Here is a 13617-nt window from a genome sequence, read left to right on the forward strand (position 1 = left end):
GCAGATGGAGGTGCAGTCAGGGGGTCCCCGACGTGCCTTCACACCCCCCCAGACTTCTCTCGAGTACCCCTAAGGGTATTCGTATCACTGGAGAGGGGGTCAGGTGTGGGTTATGGGCTGTATGACCTAGCGCTCGGGAATTCGACTGGGCAACCATCCCAGAAATCAGAGTCCGAGGCAGCCCCAGGGTAAACCCAGCGCCGAATATCAGTAAGCAGGGCCTGTTTACCCGCAGTTGAGGACACCCACAGTCGGGTCAGGTCAGGACACCAGGAAGAGAGGAGGAAAGACACATTCCGGAGCAGGGCGGGAGGTGCAGGGAGGCAGGTTTGGCCACTGCAGTTCCGAGAAGGTGCCGTTCCAAGGGCTTCCTGCCGGTTTCCCAACAGGGTAAAGGCTGGCTCCCTCCCCCACTCCCCGGCACCAGCCGATAGCAGCCAGGTGTCTGGGGGCGGAGGGAGGCTCCTAGGGGCTAAAACATTGATCATCTGCTTACATCCAGTCATGACAGTGACTCACAGGGACGGCCCGTTTCTCAGGATATAAAGTGGCCCATTCCGGAGGCTTCTCAGCTTTTTCCAAGTCATAACCGCTGGGGACTCATCTGCACACGAGGGCTCTGCCAGGAGCTACAGGTAAAGCGGGGCCAGTCTGGCCCCCATCGTCAGCATATGTGGCTGGCGGCGGGGGCATGTCGATGGGTGCACAGGAGGTTCCTGCGGCTTCGGGAGTGGTGCAGAGAGGAGGTCCAGGATATCCCACTGTTACTGAGAAGATCATGGGGAGGCATCTCGCTGGTACGGGAGTGATTACGGGCTGCTAGAGCATCACCCCATTTTCGGGGGACTGCTGTTATTGGGGGTGGGGTGCAATGAGGTGCTCAGGAAGGACGGACGGTTTGGCAGTTTAGCGGCTCACCTGGTACTAGGGAGACATGGCTTCTAATCACTGGGCTGCCGCTACCTCCCTGTTGGACATCGGCCAAGTCACGTAGCTGCTCTGTTCCCAGCAGTGCAATGGGGACCGTAGCCCTGCCCAGCCTCACAAACGGTTGTGGGATAAGCACAGCACATGATCTGGGGTGCTGCCGTGATGGGAGCCACCTGGCACCGGAGAGCTATTCATTTCTCTGTTGTAGAGCTGCTGGGGGAAGTGGGGGCTCTGTTACTGTGGCAACGCATGAGAAGGGGAACTAGGAGGAGAGGGGTGGGCTCAGGCCAGCTCATGGAGATCTTCGCCAGCTGGCTTAAGATTTCATCCCTCCCCCCACAACAGATCAGATCTTTCCATTGAACGTGCCCCTGGGGGAGCCTCCGAGTGAAAGTGGACGATGGAGCTGAGTTGGGGGAGACTGGCCCCCCTTGACACCACACGATCCCAGTGTGTTTATCCATGAGGGGCTCTGCTATCGCCCTACGGTACAGGCAGGGTAGCTGCGGGGCAGGGAAACAGCTTGCTCACGCCTGACTCCTTAGCGAGCACTTTACCTGAGGGTCACCCGTCCCCCTCAAAACACCCCCGGCCAACGATTCCCTGTCGCTCTCTCCCTGCAGTAAACCAGCGACGTCGCCGACTGTTCCCATCGCCACGGCCACCATGCAGCTCCTGATCCTCGCCGTGCTGGTCGCCGGGGCAGCAGCAGGTAGGGAAGAGCCTGGCGAGAAGCCACCGTTGGGAGGTGGGGGAGGGTTCTGCAGTTTCGCCACAGGCCCTACAGGGTCCAGAGTGACTTAGACAAATTGGAGGATTGGGCCACTAGAAATCTGATGAGGTTAAACAAGGACAAGTGCAGAGTCTTGCACTTGGTACAGAAGAATCCCAAGCATAGTTACAAGCTGGAGACCAACCACTTAAGGAGTAGTTCTGCAGAAAAGGACCTGAGGGTTACAGTGGATGAGAAGCTGGATATGAGTCAATAGGGGGCCCTTGTAGCCAAGAAGGCTAATGGCATATTAAGTTGCATTAAGAGGAGCATTGCCAGCAGACCCAGAGATGTCATCATTCCCCTTTATTCAGCTCTGGGGAGGCCACATCTGGAGTATTGTGTCCAGTTCGGGGCCCCCCACTACAAAAAGGGTGTGGACGCAATGGAGAGGGTCCAGCGGAGAGGGGGCTGGAGCATATGACTTATGCGGAAAGGCTGAGGGACTTGGGTCTGTTTAGTCTGCAGAAGCGAAGAGTGAGGGGGGATTTGATAGCAGCCTTCAACTTCCTGAAGGGAGGTTCCAAAGAGGATGGAGAGAGGCTGTTCTCACTAGTGACAGATGGCAGAACAAGGAGCAATGGTCTCAAGTTGTGGTGGGAGAGGTCCAGGTTGGATATTAGGAAAAACTATTTTACTAGTAGGGTGGTGAAGCACTGGAATGGGTTACCTAGGGAAGTAGTGGAGTCTCCATCCCTAGAGGTGTTTACGTCTCAGCTTGACAAAGCCCTGGCTGGGTTGAATTATTCGTGATCGGTCCTGCCTAGAGCAGGAGGCTGGACTTGATGACTTTCTGAGGTCTCTTCCAGTTCTATGATTCCATGAGTGTCTTAGATGTGGCATAAGAGAAGTTGCTTCTCAGGAAGCGCAGAGTTCCAGGAAGTGTCTAAATCGGTTCCACTGGTTGCGAAAGGGGATTAACATAGACAGGCCTCCTCGCTGATGAGCCTCCATTGCTTGTGGGGCCGGCCGGCAGCCCTGATTTCACAAGGGGTTTTCATCCCGCGTCAGGACAGAAGGGAAGAATTTTGAAATTTCCCACAAACTGGAATGTTTTTGGGGGAGAAAAATCTGCTTCTCTGAGACGTCAATGTCTTTACATGCAAAGCTTTTGTAAAAACATACAGAGCAGAGCGCCATTTCGAATAGGACGCTAATTCTTTTAAGAAAAAAAATCATGTGTATAAAACTATTTTAAAAAAATCAAAATGGCTTTTTTCCAATAATGTCAGATGACACATCCCATGACTCACCAGGCACCACTAGATAAGGAGAAGCCAGTGCATCATGGGAGTCCCGGGCTTTGAGGCATCCTGGGAGCTGTAGTTTGATTGTGGAGCCCGGCCCATAGAGGTTGATTTGTTTGGATGTGATAAAAGAAGTCACCTGGCTACCAGCTCATTTCCAGACACTTTCAGCTTCAGCCAAATGGCATTTTCCAATAGGAAGAAAAAAGTTTCAATTATTTGTATTGTGGCAAAGCCGAGAAATGCCACTCGGTGACCGACTCTGGGCACTGCTGAGCCTGAGCTAACGGTGATTTCCAGAGACCGATCATTTGATCAGCTCTGGAGGCTTTTTCTTGGGAACAGCAAAAGGCGCTTTCCTGACTCTAGGGCCGCAGTTCCCAATCACTGGTCCACAGAGCGGTGGAGGGCCATGAACCCCTGCCAGGCCACACTCCCAGCTGCTAATGAGCCCCGCCCACCGGGGAGCTCCATTCCCTATAAGGTGCGCGCCTCTGTGCCCGCTAACAATTCTCCTCCCTCCCTCCCCCGGCGAGTGGCGCTGCAGACTGCCCTGTGTGCTGTGGCTGCAGCCGGGCCGTGGTGAGGCTGTCCCTGCCGGGGGAGCCTCACCAGGGCCTTGGTTCCAGCTCCGATGGCAACCACGTGGCCTGGATGATGGAGCTGCATGGTGGGCGGCTGCCCCGTGTCCTTTCTGCTGCAGAGCTGAGCAGCTCACAGAAGTTCATGGCCCTTCTGCCACCAGTCAATTCATTCGGCCGTGGCTGATGCTCACCCTGGCCCCTGGCCGGCTGCTGGCTGACATGAACCTCTCTCCACAGCATCCTTACAGGGAGTGGAACGCATAGTCTTTGGTGGGAAGCCCTGCATCCCCGGCTCCCGGCCCTACCAAGTGGCTCTCATGAAGGACGGCCACATCCACTGTGGCGGGAGCCTGGTAGAGAAGAAGTGGGTGATGACTGCCGCGCACTGCAACAAAGACCTCGGGTACGTTGGCATGGAGGTGGGGGGAGGAAGGAGGAGGCCACGTCCCCAGTTCTTATCTTCTCCTTGGGGTCCCCCCGTCTGTGCCCACGTCTCCCACTGCCCCTCCGAAATCTCAGCCTAACCCTCCCGTTTTTCCAGCCCTCGCACCATTTTGTGGCTCTTCTCTGCATCCTTAGATGTGGCTGCCCAGCCCGGAGGCGGCAGGCCCGTATGGCTCCCCCAATGGTGTGGACAGAAGGAAACTCGCCCCCACGCTTGTCAGCATCAGTCCTTGGAGCATCCCCCTGGTTCTTCAAAATACAGCACTATTCCGACCGGCCCCTTCTTAGTCTCCTCTTTTCTAAGCTAAAAAGTCCCAGTCTCTTAATCTCTCTTCATATGGGATCCCTTCCAACCCCCTCATTATTTGTTGCCCTTTTCTCAACCTTTTCCAATGCCAATAGATCTTTTTGCGATGAGGGGAGCACGTCTGTACGCACTAATCAAGATGTGGGCGTACTATGGTTTTATACAGAGGCAATAAGACATTTTCTGTCTTATTCTCTATCCCCCTTTTCAATTATTCCTAACATTCTGTTTACTTTTTTGACTGCCGCTGCACACTGAGTGGATGTTTTCAGAGAACTATCCACAGGGATTTCAAGATCTCTCTCTTGAGTAGTTGTAGCCAAATCAGTCCCCATCATATTGTACGTGTAGTTGGGCTTATTTTTTTCCAAAGTGAATCGCTTTACATTGATCAACATTTAATTTCATTTGCTGTTTAGTTGCCCTTATGTGTGCACAGATACCTTTTGGTCTCTGGGGTTACGGACATTCTCCATGTAGCTCTATTTCAAAGGTGTTTGCTCCTGGGGTAACATCCCACAAGGCAGTTTACTTCCCGTCTGGCCAGCACCTTGTGTAAGGGCAGTTTTTTCAAGAGCCTTATGCAGCCGGGTAGTTCATGTAAGCCTAGGGACGGAATTCCTGATTTGGGGTGAAAACGGCTGCTTTGGTAATGACAAAATGCCCCACAAATTCAGGATGTACTCAGCCGTGTGGGCTGGTTTGCCTGAGGATGGGGTTGCACATCACTGTGGGTTCCTCTCTGGGCTTCTCTCTCCACTCCATGGAGAGCTTCTCCCTGTCTGCCCCCGCACTCCGCATCCGCCTGCTCTTCTCTGGCAGCAGCATGGGAGGGCTTCTTGCTGCCAGACTGGGGCCAGAGAGGAGCTCCCAGCCTCGGCAGCTCTGCTCCGACCTGCAAGAAGGCCCCAAGCAGCATGTGGGAGGAGGAGGAAGGAAGCCCCGAGCCCAGGCCTCCAGGAGAAGGGGGTGGACACCAGACTCCCAGAAGAAGCTGCGTAAATGGAGGTTGGGTGCTTAGTTGTATACAGCCCCATCTTTCATAAACTGATCCTGGATCCTTTGCCCCTGGGTTTTGGCTTGGAGGGACCAGATGTCCCAGCAATATTGGGATCATCCCAATATAGAAGGTCTGCCCTCTGTATGCAACCCTACCCCCGCCTGAAAAACATGACCTGGCCTTTCACACTGTCCTCGGCTCCCCCTACTCATGAGACCCACTAAATATGGTTCGTTTTACTTTTGACTCATCCAGTGCACTATGGTCGCTCATCCCAAGTTACACCTCCGTGTGGTAGCACTGAGAATGGCAAAGAGCAAATCTGGGTTAAAGAATTTCTACTAATCCGAATGTCAGGGGAGAAAAGTTTATTTTGGTTGTTGCGAAAATGTTTGCAAAATAAACTAATAGGGCCCTCATAAAGAAATAGGATCAGATGCAAATTGTAGCATGTTTGAAAAGGTTGACAAGAGATATTGAAATTTTTAAACATAAGATTAGTATGTTTTCATTTATTATTATTATCAGGGCTCAACAAACTATTGAATCTACTCGCCCGTGGCGAGTAGATTACAACCTGGAGTCCCGTTTACCGGCGGTGCGTGCATGCGCAGTGCGGGGCTGGCGAGCGGCTTTCGTCACCATTTGTCAAGCCCTGATCATTAATTCTCATAGACTCATAGACTCATAGACTTTAACGCCAGAAGGGACCATTATGATCATATAGTCTGACCCCCTGCACAGTGCAGGCCACAGAATCTCACCCACCCCTCCTACAATAATCCTCTCACCTATGTCTCAGATATTGAAGCCTTCAAATACTTTGAAGGCCCCAAGATGCAGAGAATCCTACAGCTGTGATCTGTGCCCCATGCTACCGAGGAAGACAAAAAACCTCCTGGGTCTCTGCCAATCTACCCTGGAGGAAAATTCCTTCCCAACACCAAATATGGCGATCAGCTAAACCCTGAGCATGTGGGCAAAACTCACCATCCAGACACCCAGAAAGTTCCCTATAGTAACTCCTATCATCCCTCCATTGACCTATTTCCCACTGATAATGAATGGTCAATTAGTTACCAAGATCATGTTCTCAAACCATCCCCTTATCATAGAACTGGAAGAGACGTCAGAAGGTCATCAAGTCCAGTCCCCTGCTCTACGCAGGACCAATCCCATCTAAATCAACCCGGCCAGGGCTTTCTCAAGCCGGGATTTAAACACCTCTAGGGATGGAGACTCCACTATTATTATTATTATTATTATTATTATTATTATTATTATTATTATACAAGTATGATAATGCCTGTTTAGTGTCACTCAGGATGTATCTACACTGCACCCTTAACTGGAACTACACAACTTACATAGCTTATTTCGAGGTTATTTCAGCCGGGTAAAACCGGGCAGAAGAAGCAGCCGTGTCAGCAACAGTGGCTAAGAATGTGAGGAAGGGGAATCGTCAGACCGGGGAACAACTAACGAACTATATTGCGTAGGTGTGGCAGGAGAACAAAGCAGTTTATGTCCAGCCATTGGGTCTAAAAATAACTGAACCAACTATGCAGTGCACAATACCATGGAAATGGAGGATACATGCATAGGGTGAAACTTGTTTATAAAGTAACCAATACTTGTATTTTTGTGTCTGTGGCCTGCCCCATACACGCCCTTCCCCATGGCTCTGCTCAGTTCTGTGAAGGCGAAGTGTGTGCCAAGAAAAAACCAAGATCAGATGTGTCTGGAGTCAAAGTGAGCCGTACGGGACCCAAGCTGGCGAGGTCTCAGAGGCCGCCTCTGCCCCAGGAAATCCACTGGTGGCCCAACACTACTTGCTTGTGTGCCACGAACTTTGACTCGCCTCCCCTTGATCTCCTCCTTTGCCCTGTCTCCACGCAGGTCAGTGCGGGTGCATCTGGGGGATTATAATCTGAAGACGAACGAAGGCACAGAACAGATTCGAGGAGTTAAAAATGTCATCGTGCACCCGGGGTATAATAGCCGCCTTCAGGACAACGACTTCATGCTCCTGGAGTTGGATGAACCAGCTCAACTCAATAGCAACGTGAGCACAATCAGCCTGGCAACCCAGTGTCTTGCGCCTGGAACAAGGTGCACCGTGTCAGGATGGGGCACCGTCACGACCCCCGAAAGTAAGCGGCTCTGGGGCATAGAAGGGAGGGATTGAGGTTGGGCTCAGCGTCGGGAAGGGGGTTGATGATTGTTAGGGAGACCTTGCTAACGGGTTGTCAACAGTCTTTGGCTTCTCACACGGGACATTTTTCAACTTGAAACAATTATTGCTGCAAAATGCAGCTTCGACAACACCAACATCTGGGGAGATCTCACAAGAATATAAGAACATAAGAACGGCCAGACAGGGTCAGACCAAAGGTCCATCTAGCCCAGTGTCCTGTCTGCCGACAGTGGCCAATGCCAGATGCCTCAGAGGGAGGGGTCACCCCAGGTAATCCTCACATGATCCCTCCCCTGTCACCCACCTCCAGAGAAACAGAGGCCAGGGACACCATTCCTACCCATGCTGGCTAATAGCCAGAGCTTGACAAATTGCTGAATCTACTCGCCCGTGGCAAGGAGATTTTAGTTGGTCGTGCTACGAGCCCCATTCACCAGAGCTTTGTGCGTGCACAGTGCCAGTCTTGCGTACGCGCAGCGCATGGCTGGCAAGTGGCTCTGGCTGGTGTTTGCTTGCCCTACTAATAACCCTTGAGGGACCTAACCTCCATGAATCTATCTAGCTCTTTTTTGAACCCTGTGAAAGTTCTAGCCTTCACCGCATCCTATGGCAAGAAGCTCCACAGGTTGAGTGTGCACTGAGTCCAGAAAAACTTCCTTTTGTTTGTTTTAAACCTGAGGCCTATTAATTTTATTTCGTGACCCCTAGTTCTTATATTGTGGGAATAAGTAAATAACTTATCCTTATTCAAATTGTTTCCATACCAGTCATGATTGTATAGACCTCTATCAAATCACCCTTTTAATCTCCTCTTTTCTAAGATAAAAAGTCCCAGTCTTTTAATCTCTCTTCATATGGGACCCGCTCCAAACCCCTCATCATTTCTGTTGCTCTTTTCTGAACCTTTTCCAAAGACAATAGATCTTTTTTGCGAAGAGGTGAGCATGTCTCTAAGCAGTATTCAAGATGCGGGCTTACTATGGTTTTATACAGAGGCAATAAGATATTTTCTGTCTTATTCTCTGTCCCTTTTTTCATTATTATTAACATTCTGTTTACTTTTTTGACTGCCTCTGCAGACTGAGTGGATGTTTTCAGAGAACTATCCACAAGGATTCCAAGATCTCTCTCTTGAGTAGTTGTAGCTAAGTGAGTCCCCATCATAGTGTACGTGTAGTTGGGATTATTTTTTCCAAAGTAAAAATACATTGATCAACATTTAATTTCATTTGCTGTTTTATTGCCTAATCACTTAGTTTGGTGAGATCTTTTTGAAGCTCTTCACAGTCTGCTTTGATCTTAACTATCTTGGGCAGTTTAGCATCATCTGTAAATTTTGCTGCTTCACTATTTACCCCTTTCTCTAGAGTTATACATAACTTGAATAGGATTGGTCCCAGGACGAATGGGGGGACGCCCACTAGTTACCTCTCTCTGCTCAGAAAACTGACCATTTATTCTCACCCTTTGTTTCCTGTCTGTTAACCAGTTATCAGTCCATGAAGGGACCTTCCCGCTTATCTCATGACAACTCACTTTGCTTACAACCTTTGGTGAGGGACCTTCTCAAAAGCTTCTGGAAATCTAAGTACATTACATCCACTGGATTCCGCTTGTCCACCTGTTTGTTGACCCCGTCAAAGACCTCTAGCCGATTAGTAAGGCATGATTTCCCTTTACAGAAACCATGTTGACTTTCCCTCAACAAATTACGTTCATCTATGTACCCGACATTTTTAATCTTTACTAGGGTTTCAACTAATTTACCCGGTACTGACGTTAGACTTACCGGTCTCTAATTGCCAGGATCATCTCTAGAGCCCTTTTTAAATATAGGCGTCACTTTAACTATCTTCCAGTCATTAGGCAGGGAAGCTGATTTAAATGATAAGTTACAAACCACAGTTAACAGTTCAGCAGTTTCCCATTTGAGTTCTTTTAGAACTCTTGGGTGAATGCCATCTGGCCCCGGGGAGTTATACTGTTTATTTTATCCAGAATAGCCTTTCCCCTTGTAGGTTCCAGAACCAGCTGCTCCAAGAAGCAGTCATTTAAGGTATCAAGAAATTGTACCTCTGCATCCCGTCCTGAGGTGACGTGGACCCAGTCAATATGGGGTTAGATTAAATCCCCCACTATTAGAGAGTTTTTTATTTCGATAGCCTCTGTAATCTCCCTCAGCATTTCATAGCCACTGTCACTGTCCTGCTCAGATGGTCTATAATATATCCCTTCCTTTATATTTTTAGTACTGGAGCATGGAATTACTACTCATGGGCTATGTCTACACTGGCGCGATCCTGTGCCAGAGCTATGCAAATGAGGTTAAGCGTGGAATATCGCTGAGCCTCGTTTGCATATCTAATGAGCCACCATTGTTGCAGAAGAGGCTCTTGTGCAAGAAGGAGCTGTCTACACTGCCCATTCTTGCGCAAGAAAAACCCTCTTGCGCAATGCTGCTACAGTGATTATTTTCAGGAATATCGTCAATGTGCAAGTGGATTTTCTTGTGCAAGAAGGGGCAGTGATGACAGCTCCTTTTTGCGCAAGAACCTCTTCCACAAAATGGCGGCTCATTAGATATGCAAATGAGGCTCAGCGATATTCCACACTTAGCCTCATTTGCATAGCTCTGGAGCACGATCTCGCTGGTGTAGACATAGCCCTAGAGATTCTATGGACCATCGAAGGTCCTTTAAGATTCTTACTTCATTTGATTCTACATTTTCTTTCACATATAGTGCCACTCCCCTCCCCCCAAGCACGACCTGTTCAATCCTTCCGATATATTTTGTATTCCGGTATGACTGTATATCTCATTTGTTTCAGAAAAAAATCACACACACACACACACACACACACACACACACACACACACACACACACACACACACACACTTTGCATTTTGAAAGCATGGAGACACAATGGCATTTTTTTCTATTCGATACATTTTCTTTGTAAATTTCCTTTCCTTTTGATTTCAAAGCACTTTTAAAACATTATGAAGTCTCATGTTACCTGTAACTTAAAAGCCCACTACTTTGGGTTTAACCCACAGAAACTCATGACACTGTGTATTTTTGGAAGTCTCTAACGTGCCACAGGACTTCTCGTTGGCTTTAAAATGTCACAGACATGCTTCCAGTCACAAGGAAAACTAAAATATCGCAACATTTGGTATCTAAAAATAACAACTCTTTTGACCTGAAATGAGGGTTTTTTCTGGGTTTTCTGTTAGTCAAATATCTCCTGTTTTAGAAAAGGAATATGGGCAGATCCCAGCTGGGTCAATGGACCAGAGCTCCACTGGAGTCAACTGGACAGATCCCAGCTGGAGTTAATGGGCCAGAGCTCCACTGGAGTCAATGGGACAGATCCCAAGAGGAACCAATGCAGAATAGCTCCATTGAGGTCAATGGGGCAGATCCCAGCTGGGGTCAATGGGCTTTAGCTCCTCTGGGATCAACAGAGCCAGATCCTAGCTGGGGTTAATGGGCCGTAGCTCCATTGGGGTCATTGGGCCAGATAGTAGCTGGGGTTAATGGGCTGTAGCTCCAGTGGAGTCAATGGGCCAGATACCAGCTGGGGTTAATGGGCCGTAGCATCAGTGGGGTAGTGGGACCAGATCCTGAGCTGGGCTCAAGCAGACATCGTTCCATTGGGGTCAGTGGATCTATGCCAGTTGAGGGCCTTACACTAAATTTAAGTCTCTTGCACCCTCCTCACAAGCGTGTTTTCCTGTCATTGCCCAGAGACCTTCCCCGATGAATTACAGTGCGCAGAGCTCTACAGCATCAGCGAGGACAGCTGCAAGGAGCGTTACAGGGGCTTGATCACAGAGAACATGCTCTGCGCCGGCGTGGAAGAGGGCGGGAGAAGCTCATGCCAGGTAAGGGGCAACCTTGGAGATTGGGGCAGGTGCCGGGTGTCGGCGCTCACAGGGCTCGGTACTGTCCTATTCCCGGCGACCTCCAAATCCTTCCAGGCTGCTGCTGAGGGGCAGTCGCCAGCCCTCCCACTTGCCCCCTGGAAGAGCAGCCAGTCTGCTCCCCAGCTGCACCAAGGCCTAAATGCTCCAGCCACTTCTTTGGCCTGCCCTGACCCCCAGCACTGGTGGAGAAAACTGGGTTCGCCCAAACCCATTTCTGCTCTTTACACCCTTCCTCTCTGTATGTCCCTGCTGCCCCATGTGGTATGTCTGTCTGGCTGTCACCCTCTGCTAAAGGGGATGGGCCTGTTGTGTGTCTCTGTGTGTGTATGGGTCTGAGTGTCTGTGTCACCCCCCGCTAGAGGGGATGGGAGTTCTGTGTGTGTGTGTGTGTGTGTGTGTGTGTGTGTGTGTGTGTGTGTGTGTGTGTGTGTGTGTTTGTCTACTACCCCCTTCTGGAGGGGCCGGGCCCTGCTCGCTGTGCACACACGCTTGGGTGTCCCTGTGTTTGCTGATACCTCCGTGTTTCTTTGTAGGGTGATTCCGGAGGCCCACTGGTCTGCGAGGGGATGCTGCATGGCGTGATCTCCTGGGGAACACCTATTTGTGCCCAGCGGGGACTGCCTGGGGTCTACGCCAATGTCTGCAAAGCCGTCCAGTGGGTGAGGGACACCATAAGGGACAGGCCCACCTAATGGGACTGAGGATTCACAGCACATCATGCCTGCCACAGTAACCCACCAGGCCCCTCCTCTTGTCCCCGCCATGCCTCTCCTCACCTCACCACAGCACCGGGGGGATACTGAGTGGAGTGTGGAGAGATTGCTCGGGCAGCACTGTGCTGGGGGTATCGCAGAGTGGCCAATCCAAAGCAGCCAGCAGTTACAACACAGACCTGACACAATCCAGCAACTGGATGAAAAATGTGCAAGTGGCATAAAAAACCCAAATCAGCCTGGAGATTGTGAGATTGGTTTAGAAAACACAAGATCAGCTTGAAATTCTCTCAACTGGTTTCCCAAAACCATAAAAGCCCTGAATCAGCCTGGAGTGAACAGGAGCAGTTCAGAAATCCAAAGGCCAATTTGAAAAATCAAGAGATTTGCTTTAGAATCTCGGGATTGGCCGGACAACCACAAAACCTCTGTACTCACCACAAGATCCACCTGACGACTGTGAGGTGGGTTTCCAGATGAAGAGAGTGGATTAAACATTTGGTCCTGGTCTACACTAGGACCTTATTTTGAAATATCTGCCCCCATGGTCGAATTCCTAAGTGCTGCGCCCACACTAAGACCCCGGAGGGTGGCTAATGTAGGCATTCGAACTTGCAAATGAATCCCAAGATTTAAATACCCCGGGCTTCTTTTGCATGTTCTGGGGCATCGCCATTTTTAAATGCCCCGTAGTTCAAACTACCTGCCCGTGGCTACAGGCGGCATGGAGTAGGTAGTTCAAATTAAAGCTCCTAATTCGAACTACCGTTATTCCTCATGAGGCTCCCATTCCATGAGAAAAACACACTTTTTGTGGGAGAGAGGGAGGGCGGATAGAGGGAGGGAAGGGGAGAAGGTGAAGGAGGGGAGAAGGAGCTCCATTGTGAATGGGTGTGAAAAGCTGACATGTTTAACCTCCAACATAGCAAGAATGCAAAAAAAAAAAAAAAAAGGTTTTACTCAATGTGAAACGTTGCAGGTCTACAATAAAAGTATTTTATTCCTATAACCCTGCCTCCTTTGGCTTCATAAAATGTTTTGCAAAGGAGAAGAACCCATGCTTCAGGGCAGCGTTGGCATTTTGAATCCTTAAGTTTTGGTTTTGATGTTTCATGAGGGTGTGAAACCTAGTCTAAGAGCAGAGGAAAAACTTTCCAACTCTAAGCTGCAGTGGGGGAGATCTATGTTGGAAAAACAATTTCCCTAGGAGGATGGGGAAGCTCTGGGATGGGTTCCCTGGCAGCAGCAGGCAGGCATTGCTGGGTGTAGGCTTTCTTTGTGAATGGGGAGCATTGGGACGCAAACGCACCTGTCACCTATACTCCCCCAAGTAAGCTGCCTGAGGTGATCTGGGGCGGAGTGTTGTTGCCCCCGCCGGACTTGCCCTCCCAGTGCTCTGGGGCTGGAGAGACTGGGCCAGGCTGGGCGGTGCTGCACACCCTGACTCCTCCCTGCCCCGGTGCTCCAAGGCTGGGCTGTGGTTGGTCGGCC

At 50.1% G+C, this 13617-nt stretch overlaps 1 protein-coding gene across 2 annotated transcripts; it reads left to right on the plus strand.

Moving 5' to 3' along the window:
- Positions 1-588: 588 nt before the first annotated feature.
- Positions 589-12497, plus strand: LOC142819471 (trypsin-3-like). 2 transcript variants are annotated; one of them, XM_075906926.1, is made up of 6 exons: positions 589-635; positions 1554-1642; positions 3771-3936; positions 7184-7437; positions 11235-11371; positions 11947-12497. In XM_075906926.1, the coding sequence occupies exons 2-6, from the start codon at positions 1597-1599 to the stop codon at positions 12103-12105; spliced, it is 762 nt and encodes a 253-aa protein (XP_075763041.1). In that variant the 5' UTR covers positions 589-635; positions 1554-1596; the 3' UTR covers positions 12106-12497. The 2 variants fall into 2 exon arrangements, with proteins under 2 accessions (XP_075763041.1, XP_075763042.1); XM_075906927.1 differs by lacking the exon at positions 589-635 and adding an exon at positions 642-797.
- Positions 12498-13617: the final 1120 nt, after the last annotated feature.

The sequence above is a fragment of the Pelodiscus sinensis genome, chromosome 24 (genome assembly GCF_049634645.1).
Source record: "Pelodiscus sinensis isolate JC-2024 chromosome 24, ASM4963464v1, whole genome shotgun sequence".
Lineage (NCBI taxonomy): Eukaryota > Metazoa > Chordata > Testudines > Trionychidae > Pelodiscus > Pelodiscus sinensis.